Below are 23398 nucleotides of genomic sequence, written 5' to 3' on the forward strand. Positions count from 1 at the left end.
GGTTAGATTGTATTCAGGAAGGAAAGGAAGAGACTGACCTTGTTATATCTCTCTCCTCTCCTCCTCTCTCCTCTCTCGCTCTCCTCCCCTCTGTTCTTCCTCTCTCTAATCCACCCCCATCTCTCCCCTCCTCCTCTCTCTTGCCAGGCCTGTAGGACCTAAAGACTCCTCTCCCCTCCACCCTGACATTCAGAAGGCTGAAACCCTGTCTCGGCCCTGGGCCGGTGGATCAGGAAACGCCCAGGCTTCAGTCCCTGCTGGGTCTACTCTGTCTCCCTCCAGCCCCCCAGAAGCCTCCTCACCCAGCCCTCTGAACACCGGCCCTGGGACATGGGGTAAGAGAGAGACACACAGACAGACATAAACCCACTTCCCCAGCTCCCCATAACAGTGTTCTGCTGTGTTTCCTCTACCAGGCGTCCTGACAGGGAAGAGCTCAACGACAGCCAACGGCTCCAACACAGACACCAAGACACCTAAACCAGTAGGTTTAATACATGGAGACGGGATGAGGGATGTTAGTACCTGTGTGTTTATATTAATGTGTTTGTGTGTGTGTGTGGTGTGGTGTGTCTGTGTGTGTGTGTGTGTGTGTGTGTGTGTGTGTGTGTGTGTGGTGTGGTGTGTCTGTCTGTGTGTGTGTGTCTGTGTGTGGTGTGTGGTGTGTGTGGTGTGTCTGTGTGTGGTGTGTCTGTGTGTGGTTTGGTGTGGTGTGTGGTGTGTCTGTGTGTGTGTGTGTGTGTGTGGTGTGTCTGTGTCTGTCTGTGTGTGTGTCTGTGTGTGGTGTGTCTGTCTGTGTGTCTGTGTGTGTGTGTCTGTCTGTGTGTGTGTGTGTCTGTGTGTGGTGGTGTGGTGTGTCCCTGTGTCTGTGTGTGGTGAGATGTGTGTGTGTTAATGAGTTGGTGTGACAGTGTGTCTGACCTGTGAGTGTCCTGTGAGGTGGACTGTCCTGTCTGTGGAAGTGTCTCTGTGTGAGGGTGTGTGACTCTGTCTGTGTAAGACACCTCTGTGTGTAGGTTGTCTGTACTGGAGAGGGGATGTGGGTGTGGGTAAGTCACCTGTGTGTTTGTCTGTGTGGTGTGTCTGTGTCTGTGTGTGGTGTGTGTCTGTGTCTGTGTGTGGGTGTGTGTGTGTGTGTGTGTGGTGTGTCTGTGTGGTGTGTCTGTGTGTGGTGTGTCTGTCTGTGGTGTGTGGTGTGTCTGTGTCTGTGTCTGTGTGTGTGTGTCACACAGTGGTGTGTGTGTGTGACTCACACAGAGGTGTGTGTGTGTGGTGTGTCTGTGTGAGGGTGTGTCTGTGTGAGGTGTGTGTGGTGTGACTGTCTGTGTGTGTGTGGTGGTGTGTCTGTGTGTGAGTGGTCTGTGTTTGTAAGTGTGTCTGTGTGTGGTGTCTGTCTGTGGTGTGTGTCTGTGGTGTCTGTCTGTGTGTGGTGTGTCTGTGTCACACTGTGTGTGGTGTCTGTCTGTCTCTGTGTGTGGTGTCTGTGTGTGGTGTGTCTGTCTGTGGTGTGGTCTGTCACACAGAGGGTGTGTGTGTCTGTCACTGTCTGTGTGTGGTGTGTAAGACTCACACAGAGGGGTACTGTGGAAGAGACTCCTCAGAGACTGTCACAGAGTAGTGGGACTCACACAGAGTGGTGGTGACTCACACAGAGGAGTGTCTGACCTGGGTAAGACTCACACACTGACTCCTGTGGAGAGGGTAAGACTCTGAGGGAGAGGGTAAGACTCAGAGGGAGAGGGTAAGACTCACACTGAGGGAGTGTCTGGGTAAGACTCTGAGGGAGAGGGTAAGACTCTGAGGGAGAGGGTAAGACTCTGAGGGAGAGGGTAAGACTCTGAGGGAGAGGGTAAGACTCTGAGGGAGAGGGTAAGACTCACACAGAGGGAGAGGGTAAGACTCAGAGGGAGAGGGTAAGACTCACACAGAGGGAGAGGGTAAGACTCACAGAGGGAGAGGGTAAGACTCACAGAGGGAGAGGGTAAGACTCACACAGAGGGAGAGGGTAAGACTCTGAGGGAGAGGGTAAGACTCTGAGGGAGAGGGTAAGACTCACACTGAGGGAGAGGGTAAGACTCACAGAGGGAGAGGGTAAGACTCTGAGGGAGAGGGTAAGACTCACACAGAGGGAGAGGGTAAGACTCTGAGGGAGAGGGTAAGACTCTGAGGAGAGGGTAAGACTCACACAGAGGGAGAGGGTAAGACTCACACAGAGGGAGAGGGTAAGACTCTGAGGGAGAGGTAAGTAAGACTCACAGGGAGAGGGTAAGATTCTGAGGGAGAGGGTAAGACTCTGAGGGAGAGGGTAAGACTCACACAGAGGGAGAGATGGAGAGGAGGAGATTGAGCGTGAGGAGGGAAGGGAGAGGGGAGATTGAGCGTGAGGAGGGAAGGGAGAGGGGGAGATTGAGCGTGAGGAGGGAAGGGAGAGGGGAGATTGAGCGTGAGGAGGGAAGGGAGAGGGTGAGATTGAGCGTGAGGAGGGAAGGGAGAGGGGAGATTGAGCGTGAGGAGGGAAGGGAGAGGGGGAGATTGAGCGTGAGGAGGGAAGGGAGAGGGGGAGATTGAGCGTGAGGAGGGAAGGGAGAGGGGGAGATTGAGCGTGAGGAGGGAAGGGAGAGGGGAGATTGAGCGTGAGGAGGGAAGGGAGAGGGGAGATTGAGCGTGAGGAGGGAAGGGGTGTAGATTGGGGTCGGTGTCGCCTGAGGGGATGTGACCCAAAAAGTGAATTTCCACCACTTCTGGCTCTAATGAAGTCTCTGATAGCTTCCTGTCTCTGTGGGATTGACGGGCGGTAGGAGGAAATAAAAACAGCCCTGGTGGCTGGAGAGGGAGAGGGAGAGGGAGGGGGGGTGGGGGAGGAGGGAGGAGAGGGGGTGGGGGTGGGGGAGGAGGAGGAGGAGGAGAGGGGTGGGGAGGAGGAGAGGGAGAGGGGAGAGAGGGAGGGAGGGGGAGGAGGGAGGAGGAGGAGAGAGGGGGAGGGGGTGGGGGGGAGAGGGAGGGGGGGGGAGGAGACTAGGGGAAATAGTGTCTTTAATATTTCTCAAGTGTTTCATGACCTTGAACTCTGTCAATATGTCTTTAATATCTTGAAGTCTGCTTTTAAATTCCACTGTGTTGGTAATCGTGTGTGTGTGTGTGTGTGTGTGTGTGTGTGTGTGTGTGTGTGTGTGTGTGTGTGTGTGTGTGTGTGTGTGTGTGTGTGTGTGTGTGTGTCAGAGGGAGAAGAGGATGTGGTGATGGATGACCTGATGGTGGAATGGTTCAACCTCATCAGAAACAAGCAGGTGTCCATGAGGAGAGAGTCTGAACTGGTCTACATGTGAGTCTCACATACACACACGGAACCACACACAGACATACACACACAGAACCACACGCAGACATACACACAGGACACACACACACAGAACCACACACAGACATACATACACAGAACCACACACAGACATACATACAGAACCACACGCAGACAGGGACACACACACAGAACCACACGCAGACATGCACACACAGAACCACACAGACATACATACACAGAACCACACGCAGACATACATACACAGAACCACACACAGACATACACACACAGAACCACACACAGACATACACACACACACAGAACCACACAGACATACATACATACATACATACAGAACCACACGCAGACACATACACACACAGAACCACACACAGACATGCACACACAGAACCACACGCAGACATACACACACAGAACCACACGCAGACATACATACACAGAACCACACACAGACATACATACATACAGAACCACACGCAGACACCCACACACACACACAGAACCACACGCAGACATGCACACACAGAACCACACGCAGACATACATACACAGAACCACACACAGACATACACACACAGAACCACACGCAGACATACACACACAGAACCACACGCAGACATACACACACACACACACAGAACCACACACAGACATACATACACAGAACCACACACAGACATACATACAGAACCACACGCAGACACCCACACACACACAGAACCACACGCAGACATGCACACACAGAACCACACGCAGACATACACACACAGAACCACACGCAGACATACATACACAGAACCACACACAGACATACACACACAGAACCACACGCAGACATACACACACACACAGAACCACACACAGACATACATACATACATACATACAGAACCACACGCAGACACCCACACACACACAGAACCACACGCAGACATGCACACACAGAACCACACGCAGACATACACACACAGAACCACACGCAGACATACATGTGTTGTACACAGAACCACACACAGACATACATACATACAGAACCACACGCAGACACCCACCACACACAGAACCACACGCAGACATGCACACACAGAACCACACGCAGACATACATACACAGAACCACACACAGACATACACACACAGAACCACACAGACATACACACACAGAACCACACGCAGACATACACACACAGAACCACACACAGACATACATAGCGGACATTCATACAGAACCACACGCAGACACCCACACACACACAGAACCACACAGACATACATACACAGAACCACACAGACATGCACACACAGAACCACACACAGACATACATACACAGAACCACACGCAGACATACACACACACACAGAACCACACGCAGACACACACACACAGAACCACACACAGACATACATACATACATTCATACAGAACCACACGCAGACACCCACACACACACAGAACCACACGCAGACATACATACACAGAACCACACGCAGACATACACACACACACAGAACCACACACAGACATGCACACACACACAGAACCACACACAGACATACATACATACAGAACCACACGCAGACACCCACACACACACAGAACCACACGCAGACATGCACACACAGAACCACACGCAGACATACACACACAGAACCACACGCAGACATACATACACAGAACCACACACAGACATACATACATACAGAACCACACGCAGACACACACACACACACAGAACCACACGCAGACATACACACAGAACCACACGCAGACATACATACACAGAACCACACACAGACATACACACACAGAACCACACGCAGACATACACACAGACATACACACACACACACAGACACACACACAGACATACATACACACACACACAGACATACATACAGAACACACGCAGACACACACACACAGAACCACACGCAGACATGCACACACAGAACACACGCAGACATACACACACAGAACCACACACAGACATACATACACAGAACCACACACAGACATACACACACAGAACCACACGCAGACATACACACACACACAGAACCACACACAGACATACATACATACATACATACAGAACCACACGCAGACACCCACACACACAGAACCACACGCAGACATGCACACACAGAACCACACGCAGACATACACACACAGAACCACACGCAGACATACATACACAGAACCACACACAGACATACATACATACAGAACCACACGCAGACACCCACACACACACAGAACCACACGCAGACATGCACACACAGAACCACACGCAGACATGCACACACAGAACCACACGCAGACATGCACACACAGAACCACACGCAGACATGCACACACAGAACCACACGCAGACATACACACACACACAGAACCACACACAGACATACATACATACATACAGAACCACACGCAGACATACACACACAGAACCACACGCAGACATGCACACACAGAACCACACGCAGACATACACACACAGAACCACACGCAGACATACACACACAGAACCACACGCAGACATACATACACAGAACCACACACAGACATACATACATACAGAACCACACGCAGACACCCACACACACACAGAACCACACGCAGACATGCACACACAGAACCACACGCAGACATGCACACACAGAACCACACGCAGACATGCACACACAGAACCACACGCAGACATGCACACACAGAACCACACGCAGACATACACACACAGAACCACACGCAGACATACACACACAGAACCACACGCAGACATACACACACAGAACCACACGCAGACATACATACACACACAGAACCACACACAGACACCACACACACACAGAACCACACGCAGACATGCACACACAGAACCACACGCAGACATGCACACACAGAACCACACGCAGACATACACACACAGAACCACACGCAGACATGCACACACAGAACCACACGCAGACATACACACACAGAACCACACGCAGACATACACACACAGAACCACACGCAGACATACACACACAGAACCACACGCAGACATACACACACAGAACCACACGCAGACATACACACACAGAACCACACGCAGACATACACACACAGAACCACACGCAGACATACACACACAGAACCACACGCAGACATACACACACAGAACCACACGCAGACATACACACACAGAACCACACGCAGACATACACACACAGAACCACACGCAGACATACACACACACACACGCAGACATACACACACAGAACCACACGCAGACATACACACACAGAACCACACGCAGACATACACACACAGAACCACACGCAGACATACACACACAGAACCACACGCAGACATACACACACAGAACCACACGCAGACATACACACACAGAACCACACAGACAGACACACACACAGACATACACACACACACACACACGCAGACATCCCTACACACACACGCAGACATACACACACAGAACCACACGCAGACATACACACACACACACACACACACACAGACACACACAGAACCAGTTGAGACATACACACACACACAGAACCACACGCAGACATACATACACAGAACCACACGCAGACATACACACACAGAACCACACGCAGACATACACACACAGAACCACGCAGACATACACACACACACACAGAACACACGGACATACACACACAGAACCACACCCATACACACAGAACCACACGCAGACATACACACACACACACACGCAGACATACACACAGAACCACATGCAGACACACACACAGAACCACAAAAATACAGACAGCAGATATTTCCTAGTCCTCTAACGTGTGTGTGTATGAGGGTATGTATGTGTATGTGTATGTGTATGTGTATGTGTATGTAGTGTATGTGTATGTGTGTGTGTGTGTGTGTCTGGTAGGTGTGTGTGCAGAGCGAAGACACAGGACTTGGAGGAACAGCAGCCCAGTGTAGAGCAGGAGCTGAGGAGACTCATGGACAAACCTGGTGAGTAGAGAGAGGGGGGCGTTGGGGTCAGACCTGGTGAGGGGGGACGGGTGTTGGGGTCAGACCTGGTGAGGGGGTGTTGGGGTCAGATGGTGAGGAGAGAGAGTGGGGGGTGTTGGGGTCAGACCTGGTGAGGAGAGAGAGGGGGGTGTTGGGGTCAGACCTGGTGAGGGGAGAGTTGGGGGGGGGAGGGGGGGTGTTGGGGTCTCTGGTGAGGAGAGAGAGTGGGGGGGTGTTGGGGTCAGACCTGGTGAGGAGAGAGAGGGGGTGGGGAGGGGGGGTGTTGGGGTCAGACCTGGTGAGGAGAGAGTGGGGGGGTGACATGTGGTGTTAATGTGTGTGTTGACACTGATGGTGTGTTTATCTGGGCAGAGCGGCTGAAGACGTTGTGGGACCGTCGTAGAGAAGAGGAGTTGATGGTCAAGCTGGTGGAGATCGTCAATGACAGAAACGCCATCATAGACGGACTGGACGATGACAGACTCAGGTAGGAGAGAGAGGGGGGGTGACACTCTGGTAGGAGAGAGGGGGGTGACACTCTGGTAGGAGAGAGGGGGGTGACAGACTCTGGTAGGAGAGAGGGGGGTGACACTCTGGTAGGAGAGAGAGGGGGATGACACTCTGGTAGAGAGAGGGGGGTGACACTCTGGTAGGAGAGAGAGGGGGATGACAGACTCTGGTAGGAGAGAGGGGGGTGACACTCTGGTAGAGAGAGAGAGGGGGATGACAGATTCAGGTAGGAGAGAGGGGGTGACAGATTCAGGTAGGAGAGAGGGGGGTGACAGATTCAGGTAGGAGAGAGGGGGGTGACAGATTCAGGTAGGAGAGAGGGGGGTGACACTCTGGTAGGAGAGAGGGGGGATGACAGATTCAGGTAGGAGAGAGAGAGGGGGGTGACACTCCTGGTAGGAGAGAGAGGTGGGTGACACTCCGGTAGGAGAGAGGGGGGGGTGACACTCTGGTAGGAGAGAGAGGGGGTGACACTCTTCCAGTATGGGGAGAGAGAGGGGGATGACAGATTCAGGTAGAGAGAGAGAGGGGGGGGTGTGACACTCGGTAGGAGAGAGGGGGGTGACACTCAGGAGAGGAGGAGGAGGAGGGGGGTGACACTCCGGTACTCTGGTAGGAGAGAGGGGATGACACTCTTCAGGTAGGAGAGAGAGGGGGGTGACACTCTGGTAGGAGAGAGGGGGGTGACACTCTGGTAGGAGAGAGGGGGGTGACACTCTGGTAGGAGAGAGGGGGGTGACACTCTGGTAGGAGAGAGAGGGGGGTGACACTCTGGTAGGAGAGAGAGGGGGGTGACACTCCGGTAGGAGAGAGGGGGGGGTGACACTCCGGTAGGAGAGAAAGAGGGGAATGACAGATTCAGGTAAGAGAAAGGGGGGAGCTGTCTTAATATGAATGGCTCTCTGGGATTGTGTGTGTAGGTTAGTCATGCTGTGTCATTAATCTTCTCTGTCTGATCTCTCTTCAGGGAGGATGAGGAAGATGAGCAGCTCAATAAGATGATGAAGACCCTAGGTCAGTCCCTACACAACACATCTAGGATCAGTTTATCTTCTATAACCCTTATCAAACCCTAGGTCAGTCCATACACAACACATCTAGGATCAGTTTCCCTTCTCTAACCCAAGGTCAGTCCCTACACAACACATCTAGGATCAGTTTCCCTTCTCTAACCCAAGGTCAGTCCCTACACAACACATCTAGGATCAGTTTCCCTTCTCTAACCCAAGGTCAGTCCCTACACAACACATCTAGGATCAGTTTCCCTTCTCTAACCCAAGGTCAGTCCCTACACAACACATCTAGGATCAGTTTCCCTTCTCTAACCCAAGGTCAGTCCCTACACAACACATCTAGGATCACTTCTCTAACCCAAGGTCAGTCCCTACACAACACATATAGGATCAGTTTATCTTCTATAACCCAAGGTCAGTCCCTACACAACACATCTAGGATCAGTTTCCCTTCTCTAACCCAAGGTCAGTCCCTACACAACACATCTAGGATCAGTTTCCCTTCTCTAACCCAAGGTCAGTCCCTACACAACACATCTAGGATTCTCAGTTTATCTTCTCCCTAACCCATCTAGGATCAGTTTATCTTCTATAACCCAAGGTCAGTCCCTACACAACACATCTAGGATCAGTTTATCTTCTATAACCCAAGGTCAGTCCCTACACAACACATCTAGGATCAGTTTATCTTCTATAACCCAAGGTCAGTCCCTACACAACACATCTAGGATCAGTTTCCTTCTCTAACCCTTATCAGAACCAGCAAGGGAGAAAACTGAGCTGCTCTCAGTACACAGCTTGACATTTCTCTGTGATTCTACACAGCTTGACGTTTCTCTGTGATTCTACACAGCTTGACGTTTCTCTGGGATTCTACACAGCTTGACGTTTCTCTGGGATTCGACACAGCTTGACGTTTCTCTGGGATTCGACACAGCTTGAAGTTTCTCTGGGATTCTACACAGCTTGACGTTTCTCTGGGATTCTACACAGCTTGACGTTTCTCTGGGATTCTACACACCTTGACGTTTCTCTGGGATTCTACACAGCTTGACGGTTCTCTGTGATTTGACACACAGCTTGACGTTTCTGTGATTCTACACACAGCTTGACGTTTCTGTGATTCTACACACAGCTTGACGTTTCTCTGTGATTCGACACAGCTTGACTTTTCTCTGTGATTCGACACACAGCTCGACTTTTCTGTGATTCTACACACATCTTGACGTTTCTGTGATTCTACACACAGCTTGACGTTTCTCTGTGATTCGACACAGCTTGACTTTTCTCTGTGATTCGACACACAGCTTGTCGTTTCTGTGATTCGACACACAGCTTGACGTTTCTGTGATTCTACACACATCTTTTCGTTTCTGGGATTCGACACAGCTCAACTTTTCTCTGGGATTCGACACACAGCTTGTCGTTTCTGGGATTCGACACAGCTCGACGTTTCTCTGGGATTCTACACAAAGCTTGACGTTTCTCTGGGATTCTACACAAAGCTTGACGTTTCTCTGGGATTCTACACAGCTTGACATTTCTCTGGGATTCTACACACAGCTTGACGTTTCTCTGGGATTCGACACAGCTTGACGTTTCTCTGGGATTCGACACAGCTTGACGTTTCTCTGGGGTTCGACACAGCTTGACATTTCTCTGGGGTTCGACACAGCTTGACATTTCTCTGGGATTCGACACAGCTTGACGTTTCTCTGGGATTCGACACAGCTTGACGTTTCTCTGGGATTCGACACAGCTTGACGTTTCTCTGGGATTCGACACAGCTTGACGTTTCTCTGGGATTCGACACAGCTTGACGTTTCTCTGGGATTCGACACAGCTTGACGTTTCTCTGGGGTTCTACACACAGCTTGACGTTTCTCTGGGATTCTACACACAGCTTGACGTTTCTCTGGGTTCTACACACAGCTTGACGTTTCTCTGGGTTCTACACAGCTTGACGTTTCTCTGGGGTTCTACACACAGCTTGACGTTTCTCTGGGGTTCTACACAGCTTGACGTTTCTCTGGGGTTCTACACACAGCTTGACGTTTCTCTGGGGTTCTACACAGCTTGACGTTTCTCTGGGGTTCTACACAGCTTGACGTTTCTCTGGGGTTCTACACAGCTTGACGTTTCTCTGGGATTCTACACAGCTTGACGTTTCTCTGGGATTCGACAAGGCTTGACGTTTCTCCGATTCTATACACAGCTTGACGTTTCTCCGATTCTACAGTACATGAGGTGTCATCCTTCAGCTGCCTCTGACACATCTGATTCATTTAAGTTCTTTCACTTTCAAACGTTCATCCAATGGATGAGCCTACCGCTGTGTTTTTCACTTTCAAACTCTCATTCAATGGATCTTCCACAGCTTGGTCGTTTCTCTTTCAAACTCTCATCCAGTTTCTTCTTCTCTCTGGATGAGCCTACCAGCTGTGTTTCTCTTTTTCACTTTCAAACTCTCATCCAATGGATGAGCCTGATTCTACACATTTTTCACTTTCAAACTCTCATCCAATGGATGAGCCTACCGCTGTGTTTTTCACTTTCAAACTCTCATCCAATGGATGAGCCTACCGCTGTGTTTTTCACTTTCAAACTCTCATCCAATGGATGAGCCTACCGCTGTGTTTTTCACTTTCAAACTCTCATCCAATGGATGAGCCTACCGCTGTGTTTTTCACTTTGTATTGATATAAACAGTCCATGTGTTTTCATGGGGAAATGATGCATCTCATTTAATCTAATAGCTGCTAATGGAAAAGCGTCTAAAAATGTCCACCCCTTTCATGTGGAAAATAAATCCTGTTTGGCCTGGTCTCTAACTGAGCTGATGAGTCTGATTGTGTAATAACGTCTGTGGTTAACGTAGCAGCTTCATTTGACCCTAAACTGACAGTCAGTCAGGAGTCCGTCCCATCTGTCATTCATCATGCTCTCTAACCCTCTGTATCTATGGAGAACCTCTCTAACCTTCTGTATCTATGGAGAACCTCTCTAACCTTCTGTATCTATGGAGAACCTCTCTAACCTTCTGTATCTATGGAGAACCTCTCTAACCCTCTGTATCTATGGAGAACCTCTCTAACCCTCTGTATCTATGGAGAACCTCTGTAACCCTCTGTATCTATGGAGAACCTCTCTAACCCTCTGTATCTATGGAGAACCTCTCTAACCCTCTGTATCTATGGAGAACCTCTCTAACCCTCTGTATCTATGGAGAACCTCTCTAACCCTCTGTATCTATGGAGAACCTCTCTAACCCTCTGTATCTATGGAGAACCTCTCTAACCCTCTGTATCTATGGAGAACCTCTCTAACCCTCTGTATCTATGGAGAACCTCTCTAACCCTCTGTATCTATGGAGAACCTCTCTAACCCTCTGTATCTATGGAGAACCTCTCTAACCCTCTGTATCTATGGAGAACCTCTCTAACCCTCTTTATCTATGGAGAACCTCTCTAACCCTCTGTATCTATGGAGAACCTCTCTAACCCTCTGTATCTATGGAGAACCTACCTCTCTCTCTACCACTTCTCTCATCCCATCCTCTCTCTCTCATCCCAACCCTCTGTATCTATCCCATCCTCTCTCTCTCATCCCATCCTCTCTCTCATCCCATCCTCTCTCTCTCATCCCATCCTCTCTCTCTCATCCCATCCTCTCTCTCTCTCATCCCATCCTCTCTCTCTCATCCCATCCTCTCTCTCATCCCATCCTCTCTCTCTCATCCCATCCCATCTCTCTCATCCCATCCTCTCTCTCTCATCCCATCCTCTCTCTCTCATCCCATCCTCTCTCTCTCATCCCATCCTCTCTCTCATCCCATCCCATCTCTCTCTCTCATCCTCTCTCTCTCATCATCCTCTCTCTCTCATCTCATCCTCTCTCTCTCATCTCATCCCATCCTCTCTCATCCTCTCTCTCATCCTCTCTCTCTCTCATCTCATCCTCTCTCTCTCATCCCATCTCTCTCTCTCTCATCTCATCTCTCTCTCTCATCCCATCCTCTCTCTCTCTCATCCCATCCTCTCTCTCTCATCCTCATCTCTCTCATCTCATCCTCTCTCTCTCATCTCATCCTCTCTCTCTCTCATCCCATCCTCTCTCTCTCATCCCATCTCTCTCTCTCATCTCTCTCTCTCTCATCCCATCCTCTCTCTCTCTCTCATCCCATCCTCTCTCTCTCTCTCATCCCATCCTCTCTCTCTCATCCCATCCTCTCTCTCTCTCATCCCATCCTCTCTCTCTCTCTCATCCCATCCTCTCTCTCTCTCTCATCCCCTCCTCTCTCTCTCTCTCATCCCATCCTCTCTCTCTCTCTCACCCCACCCTCTCTCTCTCTCTCACCCCACCCTCTCTCTCTCTCTCTCATCCCATCCTCTCTCTCTCTCTCTCTCATCCCATCCTCTCTCTCTCTCTCATCCCATCCTCTCTCTCTCTCTCATCCCATCCTCTCATCTCCATCCCATCCCATCTCTCTCTCTCTCTCTCATCCCATCCTCTCTCTCTCTCTCTCATCCCATCCTCTCTCTCTCTCTCTCTCATCCCATCCTCTCTCTCTCTCATCCCATCCCATCTCTCTCTCTCTCTCATCCCATCTCTCTCTCTCTCATCCCATCCCTCTCTCTCTCATCCCATCTCTCTCTCTCTCTCATCCCATCCTCCTCTCTCTCATCCCATCCTCTCTCTCTCTCATCCCATCTCTCTCTCTCTCATCCTCTCTCTCTCTCTCTCTCATCCCATCCTCTCTCTCTCTCTCTCTCATCCCATCCTCTCTCTCTCTCTCATCCCATCCTCTCCTCTCTCTCTCATCCTCTCTCTCTCTCTCATCCCATCCTCTCTCTCTCTCATCCCATCCTCTCTCTCTCTCTCTCTCTCTCATCCCATCCTCTCTCTCTCTCTCATCCCATCCTCATCTCTCTCTCTCTCTCTCTCATCCCATCCCTCTCTCTCTCTCTCTCTCATCCCATCCTCTCTCTCTCTCTCTCTCTCATCCCATCCTCCTCTCTCTCTCTCTCTCTCTCATCCCATCCTCTCTCTCTCTCTCTCTCTCATCCCATCCTCTCCTCTCTCTCTCTCATCCCATCCTCTCTCTCTCTCTCATCCCATCCTCTCTCTCTCATCCCATCCTCCTCTCTCATCCCATCCTCTCTCATCCTCTCTCTCTCTCTCTCTCATCCCATCCTCTCTCTCTCTCTCTCTCATCCCATCTCTCTCTCTCTCTCCCATCTCTCTCTCTCATCCTCATCTCTCTCTCTCTCTCATCCCATCCTCTCTCTCTCTCTCATCCCATCCCTCTCTCTCTCTCTCTCATCCCATCCCATCTCTCTCTCTCTCTCTCATCCCATCCTCTCTCTCTCTCTCTCCATCCCATCCTCTCTCTCTCTCTCTCATCCCATCTCTCTCTCTCTCTCATCCCATCTCTCTCTCTCTCTCTCTCATCCCATCCTCCTCTCTCTCTCTCTCTCTCTCCATCCCATCCTCTCTCTCTCTCTCTCTCTCTCATCCCATCCTCTCTCTCTCTCTCTCTCTCATCCCATCCTCTCTCCTCTCTCTCTCTCCCATCCCTCCTCTCTCTCTCATCCCATCCCATCTCTCTCTCTCTCTCTCATCCCATCCTCTCTCTTCTCTCATCCCATCCTCTCTCTCTCTCTCTCATCCTCTCTCTCTCTCTCATCCCTCCTCTCTCATCCCATCTCATCCTCTCTCTCTCTCTCTCTCTCTCTCATCCCATCTCTCTCATCCCATCTCTCTCTCTCTCTCTCATCCCATCCTCTCTCTCTCTCTCTCTCTCTCTCATCCCATCCTCTCTCTCTCTCTCTCTCTCATCCCATCCTCTCTCTCTCTCATCCTCATCCATCCTCTCTCTCTCTCATCCCATCCTCTCCTCTCTCTCATCCCATCCTCTCTCTCTCTCTCATCATCCCATCCTCTCTCTCTCTCTCTCATCCCCTCTCTCTCATCTCTCATTCTCTCTCTCTCTCTCTCTCTCTCTCTCTCTCATCCCATCCTCTCTCTCTCATCCAATCCTCTCTCTCTCTCATCCCATCTCTCTCTCTCTCTCTCTCTCTCTCTCATCCCATCCTCTCTCTCTCTCTCATCCCATCCTCTCTCATCTCTCATCCCATCTCTCTCTCTCTCTCATCCCATCCTCTCTCTCTCTCTCTCTCATCCCATCCTCTCTCTCTCTCTCATCCCATCCTCCTCTCTCTCTCGCATCCCTCCTCTCTCTCTCTCTCATCCCATCCTCTCTCTCTCTCTCCCCTCTCTCCAATCCTCTCTCTCTCTCTCATTCTCTCTCTCATCCCATCTCTCTCTCTCATCCATCCTCTCTCTCTCTCTCATCCCATCCTCTCTCTCTCTCTCATCCCATCTCTCTCTCTCTCATCATCCCATCCTCTCTCTCTCTCTCTCTCTCTCTCATCCCATCCTCTCTCTCTCATCCCATCCTCTCATCTCATCCTCTCTCTCTCATCATCCTCATCCCATCTCTCTCTCATCCCATCCTCTCTCTCATCTCATCCCATCCTCTCTCTCTCTCTCTCTCTCATCCCATCCTCTCTCTCTCTCTCTCTCATCCCATCCTCTCTCTCTCTCTCATCCCATCCCATCCTCTCTCTCTCTCTCTCTCATCAATCTCTCTCTCTCTCTCCCAATCCTCTCTCTCTCTCATCCCATCCTCTCTCTCTCTCTCTCATCCCATCCTCTCTCTCTCTCTCATCCCATCCTCTCTCTCTCTCTCTCCTCATCCCATCTCTCTCTCTCTCTCTTAATCCCATAATATCTCTCTCATCCCATCCCTCTCTCTCTCTCTCTCTCATCCCATCCTCTCTCATCCCATCTCTCTCTCTCTCTCATCCCATCCTCTCTCTCTCTCTCATCCCATCCTCTCTCTCTCTCATCCCATCCTCTCTCTCTCATCCCATCTCTCTCTCTCTCATCCCATCCTCTCTCTCATCCCATCCTCTCTCTCTCTCATCCCATCCTCTCTCATCCCATCCTCTCTCTCTCTCATCCCATCCTCTCCTCTCTCTCATCTCTCTCTCTCATCCCATCCTCTCTCTCTCTCATCCCATCTCTCTCTCTCTCTCTCTCATCCCATCCTCTCTCTCTCTCTCTCTCTCATCCCATCCTCTCTCTCTCTCTCTCTCTCCCATCCCATCCTCTCTCTCTCTCTCTCATCCCATCCTCTCTCTCTCTCTCTCTCTCTCATCCCATCTCTCTCTCTCTCTCTCATCCCATCCTCTCTCTCATCTCTCTCTCTCTCTCTCTCTCTCATCTCTCTCTCTCTCTCATCCCATCTCTCTCTCTCTCTCTCTCATCCCATCCTCTCTCATCCTCTCTCTCTCTCTCTCATCCCATCCTCTCTCTCTCTCTCTCATCCCATCCTCTCTCTCTCTCTCTCTCTCATCCCATCCTCTCTCTCATCTCATCTCTCTCTCTCTCTCATCCCATCCTCTCTCTCTCTCATCCCATCCTCTCTCTCTCTCATCCCATCCTCTCTCTCATCCCATCCTCTCTCTCTCTCATCCCATCCTCTCTCTCTCATCCCATCCTCTCTCTCTCTCATCCCATCTCTCTCTCTCATCCCTCTCTCTCTCTCTCATCCCATCCTCTCTCTCTCTCTCATCCCATCTCTCTCTCTCATCATCCTCATCCTCTCCCCTCTCTCTCTCTCTCTCATCCCATCCTCTCTCTCATCCCATCTCTCTCTCTCATCCCATCCTCTCTCTCTCTCATCCCATCCTCTCTCTCTCTCATCCCATCCTCTCTCTCTCTCATCCCATCCTCTCTCTCTCTCTCTCTCATCCCATCCTCTCTCTCTCTCTCTCTCTCTCATCCCATCCTCTCTCTCTCATCCCATCCTCTCTCTCTCGCATCCCATCCTCTCTCTCTCTCATCCCATCCTCTCTCTCTCTCATCCCATCCTCTCTCTCTCTCTCATCCCATCCTCTCTCTCTCTCTCTCTCTCTCATCCCATCCTCTCTCTCTCTCTCTCTCTCATCCCATCCTCTCTCTCTAAATTCTCTCATCCCATCTCTCTCTCTCTCTCTCTAAAATCTCTCTCATCCCATCCTCTATCTCTCTCTCTCTCTCTCTCATCCCATCCTCTCTCTCTCTCATCCCATCCTCTCTCTTCTCTCTCTCATCCCATCCTCTCTCTCTCATCCCATCCTCTCTCTCTCTCTCATCCCATCCTCTCTCTCTCTCTCTCTCTCTCTCTCTCATCCCATCCTCTCTCTCTCTCTCTCATCCCATCCTCTCTCTCTCTCCCTCTCTCTCTCTCATCCCATCCTCTCTCTCTCCCATCTCTCTCTCTCATCCCATCCTCTCTCTCTCTCATCCCATCCTCTCTCTCTCTCTCTCATCCCATCCTCTCTCACTCTCATCCCATCCTCTCTCTCTCTCATCCCATCCTCTCTCTCTCATCCCATCCCATCTCTCTCTCTCTCTCCCTCTCTCTCTCTCATCCCATCTCTCTCTCTCTCTCTCTCTCTCTCTCTCATCCCATCCTCTCTCTCTCTCTCTCATCCCATCCTCTCTCTCTCATCCTCATCCCATCCTCTCTCTCTCTCTCTCATCCCATCTCTCTCTCTCTCTCTCTCATCCCATCCTCTCTCTCTCATCCCATCCTCTCTCTCTCGCATCCCATCCTCTCTCTCTCGCATCCCATCCTCTCTCTCTCGCATCCCATCCTCTCTCTCGCATCCCATCCTCTCTCTCTCGCATCCCATCCTCTCTCTCTCGCATCCCATCCTCTCTCTCTCTATCCCATCCTCTCTCTCGCATATATAAATTCCTCTATATCTCTCTCGCATCCCATCCTCTCTAATTAAAATCCCATATATATATACTAGATAAAATTCCCATAAATCTCTCTCATCCCATCCTAAAATTAATATATATATATCTCATCCCATAAATCTATCTCATCCCATCCTATGCTCTCTCATCCCATCCATCCTCTCTCTCTCTCTCTCATCCCATCCTCTCTCTCTCTCTCTCATCATCCCATCTCTCTCTCTCGCATCCCATCTCTCTCTCGCATCCCATCCTCTCTCTCTCATCCCATCCTCTCTCTCTCTCTCATCCCATCCTCTCTCTAGCATCCCATCTCTCTCTCTCTCATCCCATCCTCTCTCTCTCTCCTCTCTCTCTCATCCTCTCATCCATCCCATCCTCTCTCTCATCCCATCCCTTCTCTCTCTCATCTCTCTCTCTCTCATCCCATCTCTCTCTCTCTCATCCCATCTCTCTCTCTTCTCATCCCATCCTCTCTCTCTCCTCATCTCTCTCTCTCTCTCATCCCAGATTATCCTATCTCTTTCGTATCTAAATATAGATTAAGATTCATCTCATTCGCATCCTATCTCAAGGTAAGTATTCTTGTCCTTTCTCTCGCATCCCATCCTTTCTCGTAATCGCATCCCGTAATATCCTCTCTCTCTCTCTCATCCCATCCTCATCTCATCCCATCCTCTCTCTCTCTCTCTCATCCCATCCTCTCTCTCTCTCTCCCATCCTCTCTCTCATCCCATCCCTCCTCTCTCTCTCGCATCCCATCCTCTCCTCATCCTCTCTCTCTCTCTCATCCCATCCTCTCTCTCTCTCTCCCATCTCTCTCTCTCATCCCATCCTCTCTCTCTCTCTCTCTCATCCCATCCTCTCTCTCTCTCTCATCCCATCCTCTCTCTCTCCCATCCTCATCTCTCATCCCATCTCTCTTCTCATCCCATCCTCTCTCTCTCTCTCTCTCTCATCCCATCCCATCCTCTCTCTCATCGCATCCCATCCTCTCTCTCTCTCGCATCCCATCCTCTCTCTCTCATCCCATCCTCTCTCTCTCATCCCATCCTCTCTCTCTCTCGCATCCCATCCTCTCTCTCTCGCATCCCATCCTCTCTCTCTCATCCCATCCTCTCTCTCTCATCCCATCCTCTCTCTCTCGCATCCCATCCTCTCTCTCTCCTCTCATCTCATCCCTCTCTCTCTCGCATCCCATCTCTCTCTCATCTCTCATCTCGCATCTCTCTCTCTCTCGCATCCCATCTCTCTCTCTCGCATCCCATCCTCTCTCTCTCGCATCCCATCTCATCCTCTCTCTCTCTCTCTCATCCATCCTCTCTCTCTCTCTCTCTCATCCCATCTCTCTCTCTCTCATCCCATCCTCTCTCTCTCTCTCACCCCATCCTCTCTCTCTCTCTCTCTCTCATCCCATCCTCCTCTCTCTCTCATCCCATCCTCTCTCTCTCTCTCTCTCATCCCATCCTCTCTCTCTTCATCCCATCCCTCTCTCTCGCATCCATCCTCTCTCTCTCATCCCATCCTCTCTCTCTCGCATCCCATCCTCTCTCTCTCGCATCCCATCCTCTCTCTCTCGCATCCCATCCTCTCTCTCTCGCATCCCATCCTCTCATCCCATCTCTCTCTCTCTCATCCCATCCTCTCTCTCTCGCATCCCATCCCTCCTCCGCATCCCATCCTCTCTCTCTCGCATCCCATCCTCTCTCTCTCATCCCATCCTCTCTCTCTCTCGCATCCCATCTCTCTCTCGCATCCCATCCTCTCTCTCTCTAGCATCCCATCCTCTCTCTCTCTCTCATCTCATCCTCTCTCTCTCTCATCCCATCCTCTCTCTCTCTCGCATCCCATCCTCTCATCCCATCTCATCTCTCTCTCTCTCTCATCCCATCCTCTCTCTCTCTCATCCCATCCTCTCTCTCTCTCTCTCATCCCATCCTCTCTCTCTCTCATCCCATCCTCTCTCTCTCTCATCCCATCCTCTCTCTCTCTATCCCATCCCTCTCTCATCCTCTCTCTCATCCCATCCTCTCTCTCTCATCCCATCCTCTCTCTCTCTCTCATCCCATCCTCTCTCTCTCTCTCATCCCATCCCTCTCTCTCTCGCATCCCATCCTCTCTCTCTCGCATCCCATCCTCTCTCTCTCGCATCCCATCCTCTCTCTCTCGCATCCCATCCTCTCTCTCTCGCATCCCATCCTCTCTCTCTCGCATCCCATCCTCTCTCTCTCGCATCCCATCCTCTCTCTCTCGCATCCCATCCTCTCTCTCTCGCATCCCATCCTCTCTCTCTCATCCCATCCCTCTCTCTCTCTCATCCCATCCTCTCTCTCTCTCATCCCATCCTCTCTCTCTCTCATCCCATCCTCCTCTCTCTCTCGCATCCCATCCTCTCTCTCTCGCATCCCATCCTCTCTCTCTCTCTCTCTCTCTCTCTCTCTCTCATCTCATCCTCCCTCTCTCTCTCTCATCCCATCCTCTCTCTCCCATCTCATCCCATCCTCTCTCTCTCTCTCTCGCATCCCATCTCTCTCTCTCTCTCGCATCCCATCCTCTCTCTCTCTCCGCATCCCATCCTCTCTCTCTCTCTCCCATCCCATCCTCTCTCTCTCTCGCATCCCATCCTCTCTCTCTGTCCATCCTCCCTCTCTCTCTCGCATCCCATCCTCTCTCTCTCTCTCGCATCCCATCCTCTCTCTCTCTCTCGCATCCCATCCTCTCTCTCTCTCTCATCCCATCCTCTCTCCTCTCCTCTCTCTCATCCCATCCATCTCTCTCTCTCTCGCATCCCATCCTCTCTCTCTCTCTCATCCCATCTCTCTCTCTCTCTCTCTCCCATCCTCTCCTCTCTCTCTCATCCCATCCTCTCTCTCTCTCTCTCATCCCATCTCTCTCTCTCTCTCTCATCCCATCCTCTCTCTCTCTCTCTCATCCCATCCTCTCTCTCTCTCTCATCCTCTCTCTCTCTCTCTCTCATCCCATCCTCTCTCTCTCTCTCTCTCATCCCATCCTCTCTCTCATCCTCTCTCTCTCATCCCATCCTCTCTCTCTCTCTCTCTCATCCCATCTCTCTCTCTCATCCCATCCTCTCTCAGATCCCATCCCATCCTCTCTCTCTCATCCATCCTCTCTCATCCATCTCTCTCATCCTCTCTCTCTCTCTCTCCCATCCCATCTCTCTCTCATCCCATCCTCTCTCTCTCTCATCCCATCCTCTCTCTCTCTCTCTCGCATCCCATCCTCTCTCTCTCTAGATCCCATCCTCTCTCTCTCGCATCCCCATCCTTCTCTCTCATCCCATCTCGCATCCCATCCCTCTCTCTCTCTCTCATCCCATCCTCTCTCTCTCTCTCTCTCTCCTCTCATCCCATCCTCTCTCTCATCCCATCCTCTCTCTCTCATCCCATCCTCTCTCTCTCATCCCATCTCTCTCTCTCTCATCCCATCTCTCTCTCTCCTCTCATATCCTCATCCCTCTCTCTCTCTCTCTCATCCTCCATCTCTCTCTCTCCTCTCTCTCTCTCTCTCTCTCTCCTCTCTCTCTCTCATCCATCCTCCTCTCTCTCTCTCATCCATCTCTCTCTCTCTCTCATCCCATCCTCTCTCTCTCTCATCCCATCCTCTCTCTCTCTCTCATCCCATCCTCTCTCTCTCTCTCATCCCATTCTCTCTCTCTCTCTCTCTCTCTCTCTCTCTCTCATCCTCTCTTCTCTCTCTCTCATCCCATTCTCTCTCTCTCTCCCATCCTCTCTCCTCTCCCATCTCTCTCTCCCATCCTCTCTCTCTCATCCCATCCTCTCTCTCTCATCCCATCCTCTCTCTCTCTCATATCCCATCCTCTCTCTCTCTCTCTCTCTCTCTCTCTCTCTCTCTCTCTCTCTCTCCCTCTCTCTCATCCTCTCATCCCATTCTCTCTCTCTCATCCCATTCTCTCTCTCTCATCCCATCCCATCCTCTCTCTCTCTCTCATCCCATCCTCTCTCTCTCTCTCTCTCATCCCTCTCTCTCTCTCTCTCTCTCTCTCATCCCATTCTCTCTCTCTCTCTCCCATCCTCTCTCTCTCTCTCCCATCCTCTCTCTCTCTCCCATCCTCTCTCTCTCTCCCATCCTCTCTCTCTCATCCCATCCTCTCTCTCTCTTTCAGACACAAAGAAAGAAAAGAAGAAGAAGAAGTCAAGCTTTAAGTTGTTTGGTAGAAACAAGAAGGAGGGATGATCTCACAGGGAGGAACTCTGGGATACACTGTTACCCTGCTTGAGATGTGGTTATCACTGTTACCCTGCTTGAGATGTGGTTATCACTGTTACCCTGCTTGAGATGTGGTTATCACTGTTACCCTGCTTGAGATGTGGTTATCACTGTTACCCTGCTTGAGATGTGGTTATCACTGTTACCCTGCTTGAGATGTGGTTATCACTGTTACCCTGCTTGAGATGTGGTTATCACTGTTACCTGCTTCAGATGTGGTTATCACTGTTACCCTGCTTGAGATGTGGTTATCACTGTTACCCTGCTTGAGATGTGGTTATCACTGTTACCCTGCTTGAGATGTGGTTATCACTGTTACCCTGCTTGAGATGTGGTTATCACTGTTACCCTGCTTGAGATGTGGTTATCACTGTTACCCTGCTTGAGATGTGGTTATCACTGTTACCCTGCTTGAGATGTGGTTATCACTGTTACCCTGCTTGAGATGTGGTTATCACTGTGGTTACCCTGCTTGAGATGTGGTTATCACTGTTACCCTGCTTGAGATGTGGTTATCACTGTTACCCTGCTTGAGATGTGGTTATCACTGTTACCCTGCTTGAGATGTGGTTATCACTGTTACCCTGCTTGAGATGTGGTTATCACTGTTACCCTGCTTGAGATGTGGTTATCACTGTTACCCTGCTTGAGATGTGGTTATCACTGTTACCCTGCTTGAGATGTGGTTATCACTGTTACCCTGCTTGAGATGTGGTTATCACTGTTACCCTGCTTGAGATGTGGTTATCACTGTTACCCTGCTTGATGTGGATGTGGTTATCACTGTTACCCTGCTTGAGATGTGGTTATCACTGTTACCCTGCTTGAGATGTGGTTATCACTGTTACCCTGCTTGAGATGTGGTTATCACTGTTACCCTGCTTGAGATGTGGTTATCACTGTTACCCTGCTTGAGATGTGGTTATCACTGTTACTTGAAGATGTGGTTATCCTGTTGCCCTGCTTGAGATGTGGTTATCACTGTTACCCTGCTTGAGATGTGGTTATCACTGTTACCCCTGCTTGAGATGTGGTTATCACTGTTACCCTGCTTGAGATGTGGTTATCACTGTTACCCTGTTTGAGATGTGGTTATCACTGTTACCCTGCTTGAGATGTGGTTATCACTGTTACCCTGCTTGAGATGTGGTTATCACTGTTACCCTGCTGTTACCCTTGAGATGTGGTTATCACTGTTACCCTGCTTGAGATGTGGTTATCACTGTTACCCTGCTTGAGATGTGGTTGTTACCTAGCGAGATCACTGTTACCCTGCTTGAGATGTGGTTATCACTGTTACCCTGCTTGAGATGTGGTTATCACTGTTACCCTGCTTGAGATGTGGTTATCACTGTTACCCTGCTTGAGATGTGGTTATCACTGTTACCCTGCTTGAGATGTGGTTATCACTGTTACCCTGCTTGAGATGTGGTTATCACTGTTACCGTACCCTGCTTGAGATGTGGTTATCACTGTTACCCTGCTTG

At 50.5% G+C, this 23398-nt stretch overlaps 1 protein-coding gene across 1 annotated transcript in view; it reads left to right on the forward strand.

Annotated features, from left to right (window-relative positions):
* LOC127927689 (MICAL-like protein 2) overlaps nt 1-22110 on the forward strand; it is a 54506-nt gene extending 32396 nt beyond the window's left edge. The window contains exons 11-18 of the mRNA XM_052514384.1: nt 148-335; nt 417-484; nt 1017-1049; nt 3027-3322; nt 7256-7329; nt 7702-7816; nt 8807-8853; nt 21808-22110. Coding sequence (XP_052370344.1) covers nt 148-335; nt 417-484; nt 1017-1049; nt 3027-3322; nt 7256-7329; nt 7702-7816; nt 8807-8853; nt 21808-21878 — 892 coding nt within the window. The 3' untranslated portion in view covers nt 21879-22110. The remainder of the gene's footprint in view (nt 1-147; nt 336-416; nt 485-1016; nt 1050-3026; nt 3323-7255; nt 7330-7701; nt 7817-8806; nt 8854-21807) is intronic.
* Nucleotides 22111-23398: the final 1288 nt, after the last annotated feature.

The sequence above is a fragment of the Oncorhynchus keta genome, unplaced genomic scaffold, assembly GCF_023373465.1.
Source record: "Oncorhynchus keta strain PuntledgeMale-10-30-2019 unplaced genomic scaffold, Oket_V2 Un_scaffold_17310_pilon_pilon, whole genome shotgun sequence".
NCBI lineage: Eukaryota > Metazoa > Chordata > Actinopteri > Salmoniformes > Salmonidae > Oncorhynchus > Oncorhynchus keta.